This window comes from Leucopleurus acutus (genome assembly GCF_964270905.1).
Source record: "Leucopleurus acutus genome assembly, chromosome: 20".
In the NCBI taxonomy this organism is placed as follows: domain Eukaryota; kingdom Metazoa; phylum Chordata; class Mammalia; order Artiodactyla; family Delphinidae; genus Leucopleurus; species Leucopleurus acutus.
The window spans coordinates 48,487,224-48,510,048 of record NC_139162.1 but is presented as its reverse complement, the minus strand read 5'-3'; the positions used below and the strand labels follow the sequence as shown (position 1 = coordinate 48,510,048).

General features: G+C 54.6%; 2 protein-coding genes across 2 annotated transcripts in view; one reads left to right on the top strand and one right to left on the bottom strand.

Annotated features, from left to right (window-relative positions):
• Window positions 1–3,783: 3,783 nt before the first annotated feature.
• On the top strand, window positions 3,784–16,725 carry CADM4 (cell adhesion molecule 4; the record flags this gene model as incomplete). The annotated part of the gene is made up of 9 exons (XM_082862213.1): window positions 3,784–3,847; window positions 12,848–12,994; window positions 13,302–13,454; window positions 13,724–13,858; window positions 14,273–14,437; window positions 14,564–14,654; window positions 15,052–15,224; window positions 15,980–16,108; window positions 16,616–16,725. 9 exons carry the CDS (start codon window positions 3,784–3,786, stop codon window positions 16,723–16,725), a joined length of 1,167 nt encoding a protein of 388 aa, XP_082718339.1.
• A 3,532-nt stretch (window positions 16,726–20,257) lies between these two features.
• Window positions 20,258–22,825, bottom strand: part of SRRM5 (serine/arginine repetitive matrix 5) — a gene marked incomplete at both ends in the record, with an annotated part of 5,906 nt that continues 3,338 nt past the window's right edge. Inside the window, one exon of the mRNA XM_082861908.1 lies at window positions 20,258–20,379. Coding sequence (XP_082718034.1) covers window positions 20,258–20,379 — 122 coding nt within the window. The remainder of the gene's footprint in view (window positions 20,380–22,825) is intronic.

The window sequence follows — 22,825 nt, the reverse complement described above, 5'->3', positions numbered from 1 at the left end:
GGTGGGGTTCCCCCCACACCAAGCAATTCTCTGTGACACCTTCTGGTCAATTCTGACACTACCTACCTGGAAATAGCGTCAGATCCCACAGATTAAGGGCTCAGTCTCACAGTCCCCACTTCAGATGACAATTGAAAGTCTAGATTGTGCTCCTGACCAATCGGCTACAAATCAGAAGTTCTCATGACCCCCTCTTCAGGTTTGATTAACCTGCTAGAGGGGCTCACAGGACTCAGGAAAACAATTACTTACCTTTACCAGTTTATTATAAAAGGATACGATAAAGGATACAGAAGAACATCCAGATGGAAGAGATGAATAGGGCAAGGTATGTGTCAGGGGGCACACAGCTTCCATGCCCTCTCTGGTCATGTCATTCTCCCAGCACCTGCATGTGTTCACCAAACTAGAAGCTCCCTGAACCCCATACTATTGGGATTTTTATGGAGGCTTTATCATGTAGGCATCATGGATCATTAACTCCATTTTCAAGAGAATGGGGATCAGGGCTGAAAATTCCATGCTTGTAATCATAGTTTGGTCTTTTCGGTGACCAGCCCTCATCCAGGAGCCCACCTAATATCACCTATTAGAACAAGAGACACTCTTATCACCCAAGAAATGACAAGGATTTCAGGGTCCTTGTGTGGGGAACCGGGGTCAAAGACTAAATATTAGAACAAAAGATTCTCCTGGTGTTCTTATCACTTAGGTAACTACGAGGGTTTCAGGAGCTCCGTGCCAGGGCCAGGGGCAGAGACCAATATATATTTTTATTATCTCGCAGAATAATGCTGAGAAAACAACTAACAAAATCCCTGGACCTCAAAAACTCAAGAATAGTCAACGCACGGTGTGCAGCCCATCCCCCCAGAAAAGCAGGCACAGCAGTTGTCTCCCCAATGTCTATTTCTGCTTGAGAAATCTAATTTCACCTCTGACCTGGTGGTAGGGGGAGCCTGTGGCTCATATATAATTTAACCAGCTTAATCTCATCCCCTGGCCATTGATATTGGTTCAGTGATAGGCAGGTGGCATCATCTGGACCAATGAGACACAATGGAAGGTTTTTGGGGGGCTTCTAAGGAAAAATGTTTCCTCACTCTGCTGAGGGAGCTTCTTCAAGTCTCTCCTCTGCTCAGTCTCCCACAGTCTGACTCTCTCAGTCTGTCTTTTTCTCTCTCTATCCCTCTCCAAATGTGAGGGAGAAGTGTGGCCCCAGAGGTATTTGCCAGCCATCCTGCAACACGAAGGGACTATTTACCCTTAGGACAGACCATTTTGAAGCCAGTCATACCCAAGACTTTTTTAAAAAATAAATTTATTTATTTTATTATTTTTATTTTATTCATTTAATTTTTTTGGCTGCGTTGTCTTCGTTGCTGTGCGCGGGCTTTTCTCTGGTTGCGGTGACCAGGGGCTACTCTTCGTTGCAGTGCGCGGGCTTTTCATTGTGGTGACTTCTCTTGTTGCGGAGCACGGGCTCTAGGTGCGTGGGCTTCAGTAGTTGTGGCACGTGGACTCAGTAGTTATGGCTCATGGGCTCTAGAGCACAGGCTCAGTAGTTGTGGTGCACGGGCTTAGTTGCTCCGTGGTATGTGGGATCTTCCCGGACCAGGGCTCGAACCCGTGTCCCCTGCAGGCGGATTCCCAACCACTGAGCCACCAGGGAAGCCCCCCAAGACTTTTTTATATGTGAAACAATCCTCTTTTTCTTAACCCAGTTGGGTTGGATTTTCTGTCACTGGCATGAAAACCCTAATGGATAAAGTATCCTGAAGTAGGATAAGGACAGGACCACCTCAGGTGGAAGAAAAGGTGGAACCAAAAAAGACAGATGAGGGCTTCCCTGGTGGCGCAGTGGTTGAGAGTCCGCCTGCCGATGCAGGGGACACGGGTTCGTGCCCCGGTCCGGGAAGATCCCATATGCCGCGGAGCGGCTGGGCCCGTGAGCCATGGCCGCTAAGCCTGCGCGTCCGGAGCCTGTGCTCCGCAGTGGGAGAGGTCACAGCAGCGAGAGGCCCGCGTACTGCAAAAAAAAAAAAAAGACAGATGAGAACCAAACCAACATCCCACAGGGTGCCCTGCAGCTGCAGCAGGAGACATTGGTTAGAGCCATGAGCAGGGGACCTATAGGTTCTTGGGAGGAAAGATAACCCTTGGCTAACCCCTAACCCAGTATCCCAAATCCAGGTTGGACACCTCTTTCCCACTTATCTTAACACAGAGAACATGAGCCCTGGGAAGATTAGAGATTATCCAGCACGACACCTCTTTCCCCAGTTTACAGAAAGGTAAACTGAGAATTGAAAAGGAAAGGAATCACTTGGAGCTGTGGCCCTGGGGACATAGAGGTTGATGGGAGCTTGGCTCCCAAGGACAGAAGGGATGCTGGGAGCCATGGTCCTGGCGATACAGAGGTTGACAGGAGCTTGGGTCCTGAGAACTCGGCACTGAGGACAGAAGAGATGCAGGGAGCTGAAGTCTGTTGGAGGACCTGGATATAGGAGTTTTTGGTAGTGATGGAGATAAAGAGCAAGGATTTTCATAGTTGGCATATCCCAGTTTCCCTGATTGTCAAATGGTGGTGGGAGAGGTTGAGGGCTCCTACCTTCCATGGTTTCTCGCTCTTCCTGGGTCCTAAGTGTGATATCCTGCACCAGGTCTACAAGGTCCCACAGAAGTGGGCTCAGGGAGACTCACTTCCCAGGAGGGAGAAGGGACTCAAGTCTGGAGAGGTGAGTCAGCACCAACAATGGAAGAGAAGCAGGGAGAGCACATAGAGAGACAGGGACACAAAGAGAGACTGGGGCTGGAAGAGCAGAGAAGCAGGTTGGGGAAGTTAGACGCTAGGGCCTGGGAGGGGTCCACCGGAGCCTCTCCCTCTGGGGAATGATGCAGAAACACGGAGTTTCTGGTGAGGACACGAGGGAGGGTGAGACCTGACCCCAGGGCAGCCTAGCCCTGCCCTGGGAGATCCTGGACCTGCCCAGACAACAAGCTGCTGCCTTCCTCTCAGAGTGGCTCAGCTCACAGCCTGTCACATGACCGTTTCACCCTCACACTCACCTGTCCGCAGAATACCTCTCAGAGTCACCTTTCCCATAGCCCACTCCCGTTCCCTCCACGCTCACACCTTCACCTACACTCCCCCTCTGGAATATGTGCACGCCCCCGCCTTCACCTCCACCCATCTGTCCACGGAGCACCTCCACCTGCCCACTGAACACCTCTCACACTCACCTTTCCCACCAAACTCCCCCTCCCTGGACACTCAGCCTCACACACATCCTCACTCAACACTCTCCCCTCCACACACACCCGCACCGTGGCGCACCCTTCCAACAGCACCCTCACCTTTCACGTGACACACTCCCCCTCACACACCCCCTGCACGCGCTCCCCTCTTCTCCATCACCCACCCTCTCTGCCGTCACCCAGCCCCCGCACTTTCCGGCCGCGAGTCGAGCTCGCACACGCCTCCTGCACGCCTCCGCCCGCGGACCCCCAGCTCTCCGGCGCCTCCCCTCAGTCCGGCTCCCCCAACCCTCTCGCGTCGCCCTCTCCCCCATTGTCTGGGGCCTCCCCGCGTCTCCCTGCCCCTCCCTGCGCCGGCCCCGCCCCGGCCTCGGCGCCCCGCCCCCCGGGCGGGCAGGGGGCGGGGCGAGGGGCGCGGGGGCGGGGCGGGGCGGGCTGCGCGGGAGGTGCAGGTGCCGGCCGGGAGCGAGCGGCGGCGGCGGCGGCGGCGGCGGCGGCGGCGGCGGCGGCGGCGGCGGCACCACCATGGGCCGGGCCCGGCGCTTCCAGTGGCCGCTGCTGCTGCTGTGGGCGGCCGCGGCGGGGCCAGGTAGGGTCAGGGGCCGGGGCGGGGGGCGCGCCGCAGTGACAGCCCGGCGGCCGCGGGGCCGCAGAGGCGGAACAATGCGCGCGGGGCCGGGCCGGGCCCCCTCCCCGGGACAAAGCGCAGCGCGGGCCGGGAGCCGCGAGCCGGGAGTCGCGAGCGGGGGAGGGGGCGCGGGCCCCGGCCGCCGTGCCGCAGCACCCCCCACCCCGCACAGGCCCCGATCCCGGCGGGACAAAGGGCCCGAGACCCCCAGTCCAGCCCCAAGCCAGCCTTCTCGGGGCCGGCCCCGCTGTCCTTCTGTCCGGTCTCTGGGTCCCTCTGTCCGCCTGTCTCTGAGTCCCTCAGTCTCTCTCCTTGTCCCCCTACCCTTGTCCTCTGTCCCTCAGTCTCCAAGACTGTCCCTCTCTGTCTGTCCCCCTTTCTCCTTGCCTCCCTGTCCCCCAGCTCTCTATCCTGTCTTTGTCCCCTACATCTGTCCCTTGGTCTCTGTCCCTTTTTACTGGGTCACTCTGCCTGCCCCCCATCATCCTCTTGACTCCCTTCTCTGTCCCCCTGTATTTTTGCCCTCCCTCTCTGCCCCCATTCTCCTTCTCTGTCCCTGTCTTACTGTCACCTCTGGTTCTCTGTCCCCCATCTGTCCCATTCCCTTGTCTCTCTGTCCTCTTTCTGTCATTTCTGTTTTTCTAGCCCCCTCTATCACCTATCTCCCTCATTCCCCACTCTCTCCCCTCTCTCTGTCCCACTGTCTCCCTGTTACCTGTCTCTCCGCCTCTCCTTTCTACCCTTGCCTCTCCTTTCTACCCTTACATCCTCCATCCTGGGCTCCCCCATTGCCATCTTTCGTTTCTCCATCTCTCTATCCCTCTGTGCCCCTGAAGAGGAATTGAGTCAGAGAGGGCATCCTGAAGGGCCCTGGAGGGAAAATGTGTATGGGGAACCTTGGCATGTGGACACACACGTGGATTCAGCAAATGCCTTCCAAACGCTGCCCCTCCCCACCCGTTCACACACCCAGGCCACGACCTACAGAGAAGCCCCGTCCAGGACCTCCAGGAAGCCCTCCACATACGCTTATCACGCACAGTGAAAAGCTGGAGACCTCCAAGATAGGGTGACCCTGAGATCCAGGACAAGGTCAGGAAATGTCAGCCCCACACTCACACTCTCACACTGTGTGTGCCTGGTACCTGCCACAGGTCACCCCGTCCCCGGTGCGGGAAGCCACTCCTGGGGGGAATGGATGACTGGGAGGTGGCTGAGCAGAAGTGGGAGGGCCGTATGTCCTGTAGAAATTTGGGAGCTGTGACCAGATGGCACAGGGCTGGGGGCCTGCCTGGGTTTAAATCCTGCCTCTTGCCATTTGCCAGGGTAGCCAATGGCAAGCACCCTTCTCTCTCGGGGCCTCAGTTTCCCTTTCTGTAAAGTGGGGATGTTGAACTCGGTGACCTGAAAGGAAAGGAACTGCAACTTGGACCCCTGAAGGGGTTTCTGGCAAGCTGGGTGCAGTGACACCTTCCCCACTCGAGTCTGAGGCAAAGCCTCCCTCTCCTCTCCTCGGGGCAAAGTGAGGGGCAGAGTGGACCTGTCACCCTCCACCTTGCTTTCTTTTATAGTCTTCTGCCATCGCTTCAAAACTTTCACCATTACCTCCTTTCTTTGTGGCAGACATGCCACAATTTCCCAGATGAGCACTTTGGTACCTTAGCTACATCTCCATCCAATTTTGTCTTTCTTTCTTTCTTTGTTAGGCACTAAAACCCAGGCTCATAGACTCCTAGAACCAACGAATCCAGTAAACAAAGAACCTGAGGGTATTTTAGAACCGTTGACATCTTTAGGCTTCCAGAATCCCAAAGTCTTTAGAATCTTGACACCTTTCAAGTTCCAGATCTTTGCTGGCATTAGCATTCTAGCCTCCTGATATCGTCACAATTCTGAAACCTTGACCTCTTGGAGATCCTGAATCTTGACACCTCTGACATCTAGAATCTTGACGGCTTAGAATCGTGGGAATTTGGATTCTCAGAATCAGAGTATAGCCTAAGATGACCACCTTCCCAGTTCGAAAATCCTTTCTCCAGCACTTCTTGTGGCTTGTCCGTTGTTTGGTTTTAAAGTCACTGCTTCCTGGTACACTAATCCCTTCTATAAACTTTCTCTAAATAAAATGGTGTGGGACTTAACAAGTTGGGAGAGAGCTAGGTGTCATGGGAAGCACTCTGGAACCAGGCCTCTCTGATGTAATTCTGGGTCAGCCCCTGCCCTTTCCCGCTCTGAACCTCACTTCCCCTTCTGTAAAGCATGGGGTAGGCAGCTGGAGTACCTGATCTCAGGGGACCCTTCATGCTTTCCTTTTCTCTGGTTATCTCTGAATGGCTTCGGCCCCCAGATTTTAGGAGTTGTCCATGGTCCCCACGTTTCCCTTTTAGTCACTCCCCTTCCCCTCTCACCTTGCCCAGCCAGCAGGAGTAGGGATGGAAGATGGGGTTCATTTACACCCTTTCAAAACTGTATTCTCTTTTTCCTGGCTCCCTCACCTACCAAGAATACCAGCAGAGGCTGATGAGATTCATGCCAAGAGAATGAAGGGGTCCAGGGTGGGTGGGTGAGAGGAAGTGAGAGAGAGATGGGTTGCCTGCCCAAAGATGCCCACAGGCAGAAACAGAGACCCACAGGCCAGGAATTGGATGGAATAGAAAGGAGCAGAGGAAACAGATCTCCAGATCCAAAGAAAAGATAAAGAAGCTATGAAGAGTTGGGGGGCTTTGTGGAGGGAGCGTTTGTTGATCCCGAATCGTGTTTCCCTCCCAAGTGACTCAGTGTTCCCTCCCTCCTAAAGCTCTGCCCAGCCACTCTGAAAACAGGCTTCTGTCACTGATCCTTACCCACCCATGAGCCGAATGCCGGAGTCCCCAGAGTGGGGGTCAGGTTCCGCGATGGATTCCAAGACCTTAGACGCAGCAGGGCTGGGGCCTGGGGTGGGTTAATGTCGTGTGAGCCTGGCCTGTCCCCGTCTTGGGGAACACAAAGGCAGCTTTCTCTCTCTGGGTGGGGTGAGGGGCGGGGGGTGCCGGGAGACCGTTGGACTCGCCAGCACCCATTGGCCTGTGGCACCAGGACACAAGCACCCACTGGTTCCTGCCTGTGCAGACCCCAGGCCCGTAGGTCCTCTGGGAACCGGGCACCAAGGCTCCTCAGCCGGCACCCAGTGGGGCAAGAGGGCGGCTGCAGAGCCCGGGCTCCTCTGGAAGGGGGCAAATAGAGGGCACTGGGGGTGGAGGAGAGGACAGTGGGTGCTCAGTGCAGGCTCACCCCCTTCCTGGAGCAGGAATTCTTCCCCTGACCTCACACCCAGGGGGAACCTCTGGAGGACTCCCCTACCCCCTGGCTGGGCTTGAGGCCCGGAATCCAGGGAGCTCTAAGTATCCCAGGAACGTGAGGACCACAGGGGGAACTTTGTGTGTGAGCTGCTGACTCACCCCTACGCCCCCACCTGATGCTTGCTTCGCAGACAGGAGGAGGACAAGCGCGCTGCGGAGCCGGGCTGTGTTCTGGGGGTTGAGGACTGTGGAGCTGGAGTCAGAAGTTCCCAGGAGGGAGCTGGGGGCCTGGACTCTGGGTCTGAGCGGGGAGGGGCGGGGGGCCTGGATCCTGAGTCTGAGGGGGGAGGGGCCGGGGGTCTGGACTCTGGGTCTGAGGGGGGAGGGGCCGGGGGCCTGGATTCTGGGTCTGAGGGGGGAGGGGCCGGGGGGCCTGGATCCTGGGTCTGAGGGGGGAGGGGCCGGGGTCTGGACTCTGAGTCTGAGGGGGGAGGGGCCGGGGGTCTGGACTCTGGGTCTGAGGGGGGAGGGGCCGGGGGGCCTGGATCCTGGGTCTGAGGGGGGAGGGGCCGGGGGTCTGGACTCTGGGTCTGAGGGGGGAGGGGCCGGGGGTCTGGACTCTGAGTCTGGGGGGAGGGGCCGGGGGTCTGGACTCTGGGTCTGAGGGGGAGGGGCCGGGGGTCTGGACTCTGGGTCTGAGGGAGGAGGGCCTGGGGTCTTAGACTCCTGGATCTGAGGCAGGAATGGAGTTTGAACTCCTGTGTCCAGAGGGAGAAGGGGGCTGGGGTCCCAGACTCCTAGATCTTGATGGAGGGTGGGGTGGGTACAGACTCCTGAGTCCTGAGAGAGGAAGGGGCTGGGGGTCCCAGTCCACGTTTCTGAGGGAGGAGGGGCTGGGACCCTGCTGCCTAGGTCCTTCGAATACAGGCGCCTTCACAAGGCTGAGTTGGGGAAGAATTGATGCTTTGTGCGAGGACGTTCGGACTCCGCCATTGATGGGGGGCTGAGGGGGGGCTCGGTCAGGACGCAGGGATGTACCACCTCCCTAGGGGAGGATGTGGGGGAAGGAGGCATGATGCCACGATCCCCCTGGGGAGAGGATATGGAGGTGGTGGCTGTGACCTTCCCGGAACTGTGACCTTGAGACTCCCTTGGGTATTCGCTGACTCAGGACCCAGGAAGTACTCCCCCCACTCGGCTTAGTCTCCGTGGAAACATCCACCAGCTGTGTAGTCTGGACCCCTGACTCCTGGGTCCTGAAGGAGGAGGGGGTTGGAGGCCCAGAATCCTGGATTTGAGGAGGGAGAAGGCTGAGGGCTTGGGGCTTCAGGATTCGAGGGAAGAAGATGCCGAGGACCCCGATTCCTGATCCTGATGGAGGAGGGCACTAGAAACCAGGGCTCCTGGATCCTGGGAGAGGAGGCAGCTGCGGGGGCCGGATTTCCAGGTCTAAAGGAGAAGAGTGCTGGATTCTGGGTCTCTACATGTCACCTGTTCAGCCACTCTTCCCCAAACCCTCCCCAGTCCCTTTTTCCAGTCACCATCCCCATGACGACTCCAGGCTGTCAACACAGTTTAAAGGGCCAGTGCCCCAGTCCCCAAGCTCAGCCCCTCTCTGACCAGAAAGTCCCGCCTCGCCACCCCCCAACCCCGAAACAAAAGCTCCTAGGACATTAATATTCCAGGCACAGACACTGTTGGTTACTGACTCCTCAGGAGGGGGAGGGAATAAGACAAAAGCCCCCCACCCTCACCCCATGTGCACCCTGAAGCAGAGAGCAGGGGACACATTTGGGGGGGCAGACGCAGAGGTCCTGAGGGCTCCCAAGAGATGTTGAGTTTCTGCCACTGACTTGCCTGGGACCCCTGAGCCTCGTTTTCCACATCTATAAAATGGGGGGCTAGCATTGGGCTAGTCCTGAGGTCCAGGATCCACGGATAGGCTTCAAGATGGTTTTTTTTAAAGTACCAGAATGTGCAGGCAGGCCAGTTCTCAGGTGGATGGGCATGTTTCCGGAGGTTATGATAACAGCAGCTTTGCACAGAGGGCTCCCTGAGCCTGAGGTCCTGGGCTAATCCTTGTCAATCAGGCATTGGCATCATCCCCACTTTACAGACAGGGCATCTGAGGCTCAGAAAGGTTAAGCCAGTTGTCCCAGGTCACACAGATGGCAAGTGGTCCAGCTGGGATCCACCCAGGTGTTTAAGATGAGAATAATGTGATGTCACAAAGTTGTTGTGAGGATGAAATGAGATCCTGCCTGACACGTGCGATTCATGCATCAGTCTCCCCAGAGACATCCCCATGCATGTGCATCCTCAGGCACACTTCCAGGCGCTAGGGTGCAGCAGTAAACCCAAGGGGATTACATCCCTGCCTTCATGGGGTGTATGTTCGAGTGATGAGGGACAAACAGACAACAAACAAGTATGCAAATTAATAAAATAAGTTCAGTGAAATTTCCATAGAGGAAATAAAACAGTGGTGATGAAATAGGAAGTGTTCTGGAGGGGAAGGCCCAGGGAGTGAGCAAAGGCGTCTCTGATCTGAGGCACAGAGGCCTGAATGAGAACAGGAGGCAGTCCTGGGATGATCAAGGGGGAAGAACATTCCTGGCAGATGGAAGAGCCAGTGCAAAGGCCCTGAGGTGGGAACAAGCTCAGCATGTTTGAGGGACATCAAGGCCAGTGGGCCCAGAGTGAAGTGAGTAGCAGGAAGGTGGTCAGAACTGTGGTCAGAGAAGGGCTACCACCAAGCACCTTGAAGACCCAGGGAAGGGGTCTAGATTTTATTCTAAGGACAGCCTTCAGAGTGTTGTAAACACTCTGGCTGTGTTGAGACTGGCCTGGGGGGAGGCAGGTGGGGAAGAAGGGAGACTCATGAATAGCTCTTGAAGGACCAGGTAACAGATGGTGTCCTTGGACTAGGTGATGGTAGGTGAGGTAGCCAAAGGTGAACAGGTTTGGGATATATTTTGGAAATAGAATGGATAGATCTTGCTGATGTTAGAGGTGAGGGAAAGGGTGAAAACTTGCATGACTTCTAGGTATTTTGGTCTGAGCCACCAGGTTGTGACATTTACCGAGACTGAGAAAACGTGGGAAGGAAAATATTTGGGGCAAGGATTGGACATGTTAAAATTGATATTCTGGGAAGGACTAGATAAACCCCTAATAGTGTCTTAAATTCACCAAGCATTATATTCAAAGATAAAAGAAGCCAGAAGTAGGCATCCAGGCCTTTTATGGCAGCTCCACATCATCACCAGAGACCCAGGCACCTTCCAGCTCTGGGTTCCAGAATTCCATCGCATCCTAATTCCATAAAGGTGACCTGGTGGAAAAAGGACTTAGCCCCTTTCTTTAGAAAGTCCTCTCAAAATTATCACATGACACTTTTCCTGATATCCAGTCGGACAAAATTTTGTCACATGGCCTCACTTAGCTGCAAAGGAGTCTGGGAAATTTCTCTTTCTGCTGGATATAGGGCAACCGTAAAATACAACCAGGGTTCTTTTTCTAAAGAGAAAGGGAAGAATGGATGCTGGGTAGGAAGCTAGCTGCCTCTGCCTCCTCTCCCCAGAATTAATCTTTTCCGCCCCTCAGCCCCCAAAATCAGGTTACCTGTCCCTCTTACAGGGACCATAACACTTCTGATGGGATTTTACAGTGATCTGTGTCTATCTCCCCATAAATATTGAAGGCCTTCCAGGACAGGGACCTCATGTGACTCATCTCTGGGCACCCAGCCCCTGAAAACCTCCCCACTGCTCAAATGAATGAATGAGACAGTATGTGAGAGACATGAAGCGATAGTTGTCCAGCATTTAAAGGTAAATAACCAGATCTGATCATGACTCCTTCCTGCTTCAGTTTCTCCACTGGCCTTCAGGATAAAAGCTAATCTCCTAGCCTGGCATTTGAGGCCCTTCATAAGCACATCCCACAACCCCTCACCAATGCTGGACACTTTTCACCCAGAGAACCAGGAATGCATGTGGATGCAGGTTACAGAATCAAAAAGATTTGGAGGCAGACCCTGCCTCTGCCACTCTCAGGCTGTGACCTTGGCCAAGTCATTTTCTCTGGACCAATCTTCTCATCTATAAAATGGGAACCGGGAAAAAAAACAACAACTGGAGATTGATAATAATGCCTCCCTTGTTCAGGTATTGTGATGATTAAATGGAAATTATATAGGTAGTGCCCCTAGCACAAAGCCTGGAACAGGAAGTGCCTAATAAACAGAAGCTATTTGGTTATTGTTGTTTTGAAGATGACGGTGACGATGATGATGCTGTTGATGATTGATCGCAGCTTTGAGCTTTACGCTGTTTCCTTGGCTGGGAACACCCCCTTACTAACCCCTTACCTTGTCCCTCTGTTGGATTAATCAGGGTCAGTTAACTGCTATAACAACAGCCCTGAAATCTCAATGGCTTAACAAAAAAGTGTATTTCTCACTCATGCTACAGTCCTGTGCAGGCAGGTCACAGGGGGCAGGAAGTCAGGGCCCTGGGCTCCTTCCAGCTTGTGATCCTGTCCTCCTCTGGGTTTTTGGGAGTCCTCTCCATTCAGCCAGTATGAAGGATTGCAGGTGAGATGAGCCAGGCTGGAAGAGGGGTTTCTCTCTTCTGCCTACAGCCCATCGGCCAGAAATCAGTCACATGGCCCCACCTAAGCACAAGGGATCGTAGGAAATGTAGCCTAATAGAGTGTGGTACCAGTTAACTTGAGCGGTGTTCGGAGACCCTCCAAAACATAGGTCTTTAAACAGCAATTATGTTTTTTGCTCATGACTCTGGGGGTCAGCAGTTTGGACTGTATCAGTCGGGTATCTCTTCTCTTGGTCTCACCAGGAGTCACTCATGTAGCTACGGTCACCTGGTGGTGCCACTGGGGCTGGGTGGTCTGGGATGGCCTCACTCACATGGCTGGCAGTTGGTGCTGGCTTCCGGCTGGGCTTCTCTCTCCATGTGGTCTCTCATCCTCAAGGAAGCTGGTTCGGGCATGTTCACCTGACAGTGTCAGGGCAGCAAGAGGGCATGCACGGAAGCTGCAAGGTCTCTTGAGACCTAGGCTCCAGAACTCATACAATATCACTTCTAGCAAAGTGATATTCACTTCAAAGCAAGTCACAAGGCCTCCCCAGATCCGCAGGGTCAGAGTGCTTCATTAATGGGAAGAGCAGCAAAGTCAGCTCACAAAGGGCACATACAGGGATGGGAAGAATATCGTGGCTGTCTCTGCAGACGAGTTACCACATGTGCTCAGGTGTGAAAGCCGGGGTTTGGTGAGCACATAGCAGTTTCCCGTACCTGGTGAACTCCTGTGCATTCTTTAAAATGTGGATCCAATGGAGCTTTCTTGTAGAGCCTTCCCTGATCACCCCTCTCCCTGGGTGGTCTTAGTCTCCACTTCCTCTGGGCTCCCAGCGTGCCCTGTGCTACCCCCATTAGAGCATATTCCGCTGGATCTTGACTGCACGTCCTCTAGAGCAGGGGGCAGGTTTTCTCTATCTCCCGGACTCCAGCCTGCAGGAAGTGTTGGGTGTAATGAACTAAATGAGAGGGAAAGGAGAGGGATTGGAGGTTTGGATGGGCGAGGAACAGAGGGAGAGAGCAAAGACTGAATTGCACCCCTCAATGAGTCTCCTATCCTGTCTCTCTGTCTGCTGGTCCAGGGGCAGGACAGGAAGTACAGACAGAGAACGTGACAGTGGCTGAGGGTGGGGTGGCCGAGATAACCTGCCGTCTGCACCAGTATGATGGATCTATAGTTGTCATTCAGAACCCCGCCCGGCAGACCCTCTTCTTCAATGGTACCCGTGGTGAGTGCTGGGGTCTGGAATCCTGCGTCTTGAAGGAGGAGAGGGCTGGGGCCTGACAGAGGACAGAGCTGAGACTCTGGACTCCAGGGTCTGAGGGAGGAGGGGGCTGGGGGCCTGGACTCCTGGTCCTGTGGGTGGGAGGGCATGAAACGTTCTGGGTACCCAAGGGAGTAACTAGGTGGGCACCTTAGACGCATGCGTATGGTTGGAGAAAAGAGGCAGAGGGCTGAACTCGAAGCTCCTGGAGAAAGGGTGGGACTTCTGAGGTCAGGATTCCCCAAGTTCACTCTTGTCGTTCACTCTCTAGCCCTGAAGGATGAGCGTTTCCAGCTTGAGGAGTTCTCCCCACGCCGGGTTCGGATCCGGCTCTCAGATGCGCGCCTGGAGGACGAGGGGGGCTACTTCTGCCAGCTCTACACGGAGGATACCCACCACCAGATTGCCACGCTCACTGTACTGGGTAACGGCCTCCCCCTCCTCAGACCCATCCCTTCTCCTTTCTTCTCTGCTTATCCCTTATCCTGAGACCTGACCCTGGCTGTTTTTAACCTCCTGGACATCTGGTCCCAGTAAATAAGGCCGGCCTTCCTGACCTCTGGCCTCTGTGTTTGACCCCTGCCAGCTGGGACCCTTGTTCCCTTTGGTCCCTGGAATCCCGCAGCCTGGTTACTTTGAGCCCACCTTGGTGCCTCCCTTGATCTCCTCCTTGCCCCCTTCTCCCTGCGGCAGTGGCCCCGGAGAATCCTGTAGTGGAGGTCCGGGAACAGGCGGTGGAGGGCGGCGAGGTGGAGCTCAGCTGCCTTGTTCCACGGTCCCGCCCGGCCGCCGTCCTGCGCTGGCACCGGGACCGAAAGGAGCTGAAAGGTACTACCTGGGATCAGGGATGGGGGTGGGCGGGGGAGGTGCCAGCGAAGGGCGGGACTTAAGAGGAGGCGGGGTTCCAGGAGGCATGGCTTGGGAATGGCTGGTTTATACGTGGGCGGGGCCTGAAGAAGAGTGCACAGGTTTGGCAGACACTAGTCACTCAATATATAGCTATTGAATGAACTGATAGATGAGAGGGCGTGGGGTGAAAGAGGGGTGAGCTTTGGGAAGAGCCACGCGGGGTGGTGGGCCTCTTTCGAGGACGGCGTGGTTTGGAGAAGTAGAGGCGAGGGCTGTGGATAAGGGGCGGAGCTTGGCAAATAGCCTGCTTCGGGACTGGCTTGGGGGTGGGGTGCTCCTTCGGTGGGCGGAGCCATAATCCCGACCTGACAGTGTCTGGGCGGGTCTTGGCAGGAGTGAGCAGCAGCCAGGAAAATGGCAAGGTCTGGAGCGTGGCGAGCACAGTGCGGTTTCGTGTGGACCGCAAGGACGACGGCGGTATCGTCATCTGCGAGGCGCAGAACCAGGCGCTGCCCTCCGGACACAGCAAACAGACGCAGTACGTGCTGGATGTGCAGTGTAAGTGCCTGGCGGGCCAGCACCCGGGGGAGGGAGTGTACCACCCCCCACCGCCTGTCCCCGGGGGAGTTCCTAGTCTGCATGATGACCCGGACAACCACTCTCTCATCTCACTTCTGCCCACAGACTCCCCCACAGCCCGGATCCATGCCTCCCAAGCTGTGGTGAGGGAGGGAGACACGCTGGTGCTGACATGTGCTGTGACGGGGAACCCCAGGTGAGCTCTGGGGCCCGAGACTTCAGGGTCCTGAGGAGAATAGGGCTGGAACCTGGACACCTGTGTCTCAGGAAAGAGGGGACTGGGCTAACAGAGGGGGCTGCGGCCCAGACTTCTGAGTCCTGAGAAAGGAGGGGTCTGGAGCTAGATCGTGAGGAAGGAGGCCGTGGGGTCCCGGACTCCTGGATTCTCAGGGTGGAAGGGGCTGGGGGAAAGGCTGGGATTCCTGAGACCCTGGTGATGGGTGGAAGCTGGGTCCAGGACTGTTGGTTTTCTAGGAAGGAAAGGGCTAATAAGGACCCTCTTATTTGGAGATGCGGCATGTCTAGATTCCTGAAACGTCAGAATCGGGTGCTGACACCTGCGTCCCTAACTCTCATTATATACCCCCGCCCAGGCCAAACCAGATCCGCTGGAACCGCGGTAATGAGTCTTTGCCAGAGCGGGCCGAGGCAGTCGGGGAGACGCTTACGCTGCCCGGCCTGGTATCCGCGGATAATGGCACCTACACCTGCGAGGCGTCGAACAAGCACGGCCACGCGAGGGCGCTCTATGTGCTCGTGGTCTACGGTGAGGACGCGCGGCGGCAGGCCTGGGGGCAGGGCTCAGGGTGGGGGCGGGGCCTCCCGGGGTCTCCGCACTGTCCTGTGTGGGCAAAGAATGATTCCAGGGAGTCAAAAGCCCACAGAGTTCTTATAGTTCTGGGGCCAGACTGATCGTCTGGGTTCGGATTCAGTTCTGCAGCGTCCTGTTGCGGGTAACTTCGTGCCTTAGTTTCCTCATCGGTAAAGTGGAAATAAACAACAGCACCTACCTCATAGGGTTGTTGTGAAGACTATATGAGCTAAATATATAAAACGGTTGGAGGCCCCTAGCACAAAGTAAGTGTTATGTGTTCAGCTCCTATGACGGTGGGGCAGGAATTTTGGAGTGGTTGGGCCCTAGCTCAGCATTTTAAATACCTGGAGCGTTTCAGAAAAGATGGGGAGGGACTTGGACCTGAAGACAAAAGAAAAGGGATGTGTTCTTTCTGTTCTCTGCGGGGTGGGGTGGGGCGGGGGGGGAGGAGGCAGGTAGATATTAGCGAAATGACTCGGGGGCCGGGTCGGGCATTGTACAAACCTACACGCATTCCTTGAGGAAGCGGAGCATTAAGAATGGCACCAGGGGGAGGGGCCACCAGGTGGCAGTGGTTTGAGGGGCGTGGCACATAAGGGGGTGCGGTTGGACGTGGCGTGCAGAATGGTTTAAGAGATTGGCAGCGATTGGCCCGGGCTGGGACCGTCCTCTGATGACCTGGGCCTGCCCCCCTGTCCTTTTGGCAGACCCTGGTGCGGTGGTAGAGGCTCAGACGTCGGTGCCGTACGCCATTGTGGGCGGCATCCTGGCGCTACTGGTGTTTCTGATCATCTGTGTGCTGGTGGGCATGGTCTGGTGCTCAGTACGGCAGAAGGGTGAGTGGGGGCGGGGTCTCAAATTCAGCGAGGGGTGTGGTTGGTTGTGGTGTTCGGAAAGGGGTGGGGCCTAAAACCCGATTCGAAAGAGGGCGGGCGTAGAGCCGGGAGGGGGAGGAACCTAGATCCAGGATTTGAAACCTGAGGCCCAGATCCCGAAAAGGGGCGGGTCTTTTGCTCCCGGACCCTAAAAGAGGTGAAGGGTTGAAGCTGAATTAAGACCATGCGTTTGAATTCCTAATTGCTGAGTTCGTTGGGAGCAGAGCAAGGGGATACTATCAAGAGAACGGATAAGGGTTGATCGTTCCGTGAACTTTTGGAGTCTTCCTAATTCTGCTTTTACCTCTTCCTCTGCCCCTGTTTTGCTCTTCCCTGGACTTGATTCCCTCTCCCTGTATGTTCCGTCTCTCTCTCTTCCTTCGTCTGGTATGTCTTGTCGGCCTCCCTGTCTGACTCTTGGGTCCACACATATCTGTTGCCTCTGCCCCGGGGTCTGTCACCCCTCAGGCTCCTATCTGACCCATGAGGCCAGTGGCCTGGATGAGCAGGGAGAAGCAAGAGAAGCCTTTCTCAATGGCAGCGATGGACACAAGAGGAAAGAAGAATTCTTTATCTGACCCCACCTCCACCCCAGGCATGGGCCTGGGCTGGGGTCCACCCCACTGCCAGCTGCAAAGACATTTACCGGAGTCTGGGATGGTGGGCTTCTCCCCCCACCACTAACACCTCAGACGCTTGGGCAGGGATGGGGGTGTCGGATGCCTGGGTCTCTGCAAGGGCCAGAAGCAAGGGCCCAGAGGTCTGGGTCCCCCAGGGGGGCAAGGGCCAAAGGTCCAGACCCCCAAGTCCAGGGAGGGCGGTAGGGATTGGGTTGGGGGAACATAACTGGGGGAAGGCCAAGGCCCCTAGGCTGCAGAACCAGGTCTTGTGGGGAGGGGTCAGATTTCTGGGAAGGGTGGGGTGGGCAGGGAAGGGGAACAGAGATATCTTTGGGGGTCCCAGACCCCATGCCAGCCATTGGAGGAGTTCCACAGAGCTCTGGGCACCTCTTTGCAAAGCCATGTTTGCACGGTGGGGGTAAGGGTGGGGGGAGGGTGTGGAAACAGGGATTCTGTGTCTTTGTGTCATAACTTTGATGGGGGCGATGAGGGAGACAGCCCCAACTTTTCTCCAATCTCCCCTTCCCCAGGCTCCTGGGCTCTCCTTCCCTCTACCTCCTTCCCCCACATCTGTCCCTTCCATATTTGTCTCTCTGTCCACCCACTCCTTGGGGGGCCTTCCCCATCTCTCCTCCAGGCCCCCCGGGGAGGGAGAAAGGAGTTTGGGGGGAGGGTGCGTTGCTCTCTATGGTTTTATATATAATATATTAAAAAAAATCAAAAATCTGTATGAAAATATCAGATTGCGCCCCCCTCCCCCCATTCCTGGCTTTTGCCCCCTTTTTCTTGTTTAAAAAAAAAAACACACATTTTGTACGGGGCAGGGAGGGGAACGGGGAGGGGGTTTGGCAATCCCACTAACCACCATTAAACTGAGGAGAGAACAAGTGTTTGGGGTGGCTGTGTGTCTGTCCCTCTGCCCAGAGCTGTACCATGTTGGGAGGGGTGCTGAACTGAGGGAGGAGGGAGGAAGGGTGATGGTTGCTGGTGGACGGTGTAGGCCAGTAGAGGGTCCTTACTTCTCCAAGGGCACCTCCACCCTTCCAAGAAACCTGTTTTTTTCCTGGTTAGTCTTTCAGCCAAAAGTCACCAAGTCTTGTCTCTTCAGTAGCCACTGAGCTACCCCATCCCCACCCAATAGCCTGGATCCTTCCCCTGGCTTACCCCGACCCCTAACATCAATCTCCAGAGGAGCTTTCAATTACTCACACCTTGCCCTGTCAAAACCTGTCCCTGCCCTGCTCAAAAATCTTTCCCTAGCTCCCCTTCATCTCTAGATCAAGTCAAAGCCCCTTAGCCTGGCATTCCAGGCCCCTCATTCATTCATCTAAATTTTAGACAAGTGATTCTAATTTTTGAGTCAAAAATATATTGACCTTACTTGAGTGCCAGTCACTGCTCAAAGGGCTGGAGATGCCATGGTGAATAAAACAGGCAAACGTTAGGGGTTCCAGACAGCTTAGCACTAAGCGCAAACTTGATCCTGTTCTAGGCACTGAGGACCCAAAGTGAAACAGGTTGACTCCAGTCTTAGCTTCACAAAGCTTTCATGAGGAAACCAGACTACAGCAAGGACGGAAAAAACAAAACAAAACAAAAACTTAACTTCAGATTGCCATAAGTACTATTAATATAAAATACAGAGTAAGGGGATGTGGTTATTGTTTTCTTTTAACTTGTTATTATGGAAAACATCAAACATACAGAAGTAGACAGAACAGGACAATGAAGCCCCATGCTTCTGTCACCCCAGCTTCAACAACCATCACCTCATAGCCAATCCTGCTTTATCCCATAACCCTTTCACTTCTCTAAAGCCAATCTGGAGGTGCTATCTTAAAAATATCAGAGGAAGCCTGTCACATTGACATCTGTGCCAAGATATGAATGATGAGCACAAGAGCAGCTACTCAAAGATCAGAGGGAAAAGCATTTTCAGGCAAAGGGAACGGCAAGGGCAAAGACCTGAGATGGTAAAGAGATTGGGGTGTTAGGGGGGAAGTGGAAGTAGATAGGATTGGATGGGGATGGGGGTTGAAGTCAGAGATGAGCAGGGTTAGACCATGTGTATAGCTCCAGGGCCATGATAAAGGGTTTGGATTTTTTTCTAAATGTAACGGGAGCTCATTGGAGAATCTTAAACTGGAATGTGAGTCACGTCCAGGAAGCCTGGAATTCTGCAATAGCTTCCTATACCTTCATCGTAAAGTCTGAGCTCCTAACGACGCTTGTAGGAGACTTTCCCCTCTCTGACTCTGTTCCAGGCACACTAAACTACTTTCACTTCCTCCATCCAGGCAATTTTTTTTGCCCCTAGGCCTTTGCCCTTGCTGTTCCCTCTGCCAGAAAGACTCCCTGGGGCAGGCGCCTCCTGTGGCTCCCACAGCTTCCTCTGCTTTATTCATCCCCAAGTCTGACCACTCCGGGTTGTGGTTCTGATTATGTGTGAATCTCCTTCCTTTGACTGGGGGGCCAGCAGGATAGAGGCCGGGTATGTTCACTACGGAAACCATAGTGCGCTCTAGCACAGGGCCTGACACACAAGAGAGCAATAAATATTTATCCTGGTTATGGGGAGAGGGTTGCGAGGGTTGGTAAGGTTCTTGTTCGTTGTGCCCCCTCTCCGGATGCAAACTGATTCCGACTGAACTGAGGATGCCCGCTTCGCGCTAGTCCGCAGTCCCTGTGCGCATGCGCTATTGCCCGGCGTTTTCCATCCCCCCCCCCCCAAAGCCCCTCATATGCTAATCAATGCGCTCGGGAGTATGGCCCCTCCGGGGAATATGCAAATCAGCTCTTCCATCGCCCGAGGCCTCCCATTGTCCCGCGCTAAGGTTATGCAAATGACCAGGCCTCAGGTCCAGGATCCAGGTAGAGCTGGTACCCCCACCCCACCCCACCCCCAGCGCATCCCATTCTCTGTAAGGCGCGTTCACGATCGATCACGCACGCGCAAGCCTTGCAGTTTCTCGTTCAGTCCGGCTGCGGACTGTACCAAGTAAATCCGGACAGCGAGGGGCAAGGCCCGGAACCCCCTGCGCGAGCCTTGTCGGTGGCCCGACTCAGCCCCTCTTCCCACTATGCTACAGGAATGGTCTATCTCGCCGCGCAAGCGCCCTAGGCTCTTCACGCCCCTCGCACTCCCTCCTACCCCACTTGCAGCGCAGGCGCAAAGCCGGGGCGTGCAGCCGCTGCCGCCGAGCCGGAGCTGGGGCCGCCAGCGCCGGTGAGTGTCCGGGATGGAGGTGCGCGGGGCATGCTGGGAAGCGGGCACTACGGCACCGCTGCATGATGGGAGTGACGGCTCCCGTCACGGAGGAGCCGGCAGCAGTCTTGGGCCGTGACGGCTTGAGCGCGAAATCCAGGCTCCCTTTTCTCCCCCAACTCATCTCCGTGCCGTCCTGTGGCATCCTGGGAAAATGGGACGCCGTGCCCTAAAGCATTGTGGGAGTCTGTCAGCTAGTCGTTATGAGCCTGCTGAATTCTGGAATTATCCTAGCTTCTTGTGGGGAACCGTGCCTTTGTCATACACCTTCCGCTGAGCATCCTGGAAGCTTGGAGTGCTTCGACGAAGAGCGCCTTGGAAGGTGGTCATTATAGGCCCGAGGCATCCTGGGGAAAACTGCAGCATCAGGGGGGACTGGGCCTTATGGTCCTGTCTAAGGTTTTGTTCTTGCCTCCTCTCCCTAGCGTTGTGGGAATGGGTGCCTATTATGTTCGCGCATGGCATCTTGGGAGTTGGTTGCTGTAGGCTCATGACACTGTGGGGTCTCCGGCACCGTTTGCGTTATGGTAGTGAGAGAACCTCATTTATGCCCCTCTAAGATCGTAGAAGCCTGTGTGGCCGCCATGTTCACTGTAGGTATGGGACTTGGGCACCAAGGACTACCTCCATTCCTGACATCTGGAATACTCTGGAAGGGGCTTTGTGTGATGTGAGCTTGGGGAAGGGTAGGCTGCACTGGTGAGCAAAGTCTCCTGCTAATCCCATAGGAAGTTCTGATTGTCCCTGGTGTATGGTTGCCAGTTATAATATAGAACGCCCAGTTAAATTTGAATTTCAGGTTAACAACAAAGAACTATTTAATATACCCATGTTCCATGCAGTATTTGAGGTGTACATTTCTAAAAGACTCGATCTGGAATTCAAATTTAACTGGGTATTGTATACTTTTATTTACTAAATCTGGCAACCTATCCTGGCATAAAGTAGAGTTCCCAAATTAAATGGAGCCCTATAGGCAATAGGGTATTATGAGAACTCTCCTCTGCCAGTTATGAATCCTCTCTGTCCTTAAAGCCCAATCCAAGTGTCTTTAGAAAGCTCACCTGCCATTGATGCCAGCTTTCCCGTGCCCCAGCCTCCTCCAGGCTTCAATCCTAATCTTTTTCTCTTTAGTCCCCGGCATTAAACTCGACCCCTAGAGTTTGAAGGGAATCATGCGTTTTCCACCATATTAGCCAGTGCCCAGCACAGGCCTTGGTATATAAGAGGTGCAGCTGAGGCTGCCAGCCCCTTCATAACTTGCTCTGCCTGGCTTTCTACTCTCAGGGAGCACAGTGGGAGAAAAAGAAGTGCTGTGTGTGTGTGTGTGTGTCTCTGTGTGTGTAGGGAGTATTGATGAAGAGGGAGAGAAAGGAGAGGAGTCAGAGAAGGCTTCTTGGAAGAGGCAGAGGTGGTGTTTGGCTGAGGAGAAGTATAGAGGTTCTTGTGTTTGAGGTGGGCTTTGGAGAGAGAGTAAGAGTTCTCCAGGCAGACATGGGGGAAGGAGCACATTCTAGACAGCAGTTGTAGGATTTACTAAGACCCACAGACGTGAAAAGTCCTGTTGTGCACAGGGAGAGGTGAGAAGTCTGGAATGGTGGGGGTTTATAGAGGGCTGGGGTTGCGGGTAGTAATAGCCACTGCTAATGGAGTACCTGCCACATACCACCAATTTATATCAACGAGCCTACTGAATCTTCAAAAAATCTTTTCCACTGAAGGATCATTTTATGAGAGGTAGGATGACATGGCTTCAAATCCTAGTTCACCCACCTACCAGTTGGTATGACAATTCTCTTTGTGCCTCAATTTCCTCATCTGTGCAAAGCAGATAATAATGTCTCAACGTGGTTACAAGTACGTAAGTTAAGCCCTAGAAGCCCTTTTTGTACCTAGAAGGAAACAGGCTAGAGAAGAAAGGTCCTTTGTTTGAAGCTACGCAGCTAGAATGTGGCAGATTTAGGATTCAAACCTAGGCATCATCTTGCCAAGGTGTAAATTGATGAAGAATTAGGGCAGGGGCTTCCCTGGTGGCGCAGTGGTTAAGAATCCGCCTGCCAACGCAGGGGACACGGGTTCGAGCCCTGGTCCAGGAAGATCCCACATGCTGTGGAGCGACTAAGCCCATGTGCCACAACTACTGCGCTCTAGAGCCTGCGAGCCACAACTACCGAGCCCGCGCGCCTAGAGCCTGTGCTCCGCAACAGGAGAAGCCACCACAATGAGAAGCCCGCGCACCACAATGAAGAGTAGCCCCCGCTCGCCGCAGTTAGAGAAAGCCCGTGTGCAGCAACAAAGACCCAGTGCAGCCAAAAATAAATAAAAACTAAATTAAAAGAAAAAAAAGAGGGCTCACATTCACAAATCAGTGCAACCATGCTAGTTTTTAAAATATAGAACTACTTCTAGACTGGTTGGTATATCACCACTATTCCAAGTAATCCCCACCCCCAGCTGCCACTTTGGACTCTTCCCCCCGCCCCAGACTTTCCCACAGCCTAGCAAGCAAAGGGTTAATGCCTGGCATAGGCCCACGTTCCCCTCTCAGTTCTGACTGGTGCCCATGTTGGTGCTCGCTGTTAAATATTTGGAATATTACCCTTCCCCACCCCATTGAATGAGAACCAGATGGGGAAATTAAGGCCTGCAGTGGGGCAGAGCCTGCAGTGAAGGCTCTGTAGGCAGTCAAGGCCCTTCAGGCAGTCGAGGACAGGGTTGGGATCTGAGCACACTGAGTCCCGGGGAGGCAGATGCCATGTAAAAGTTTACTGAGTCATCACAGGCCTTTCCTTC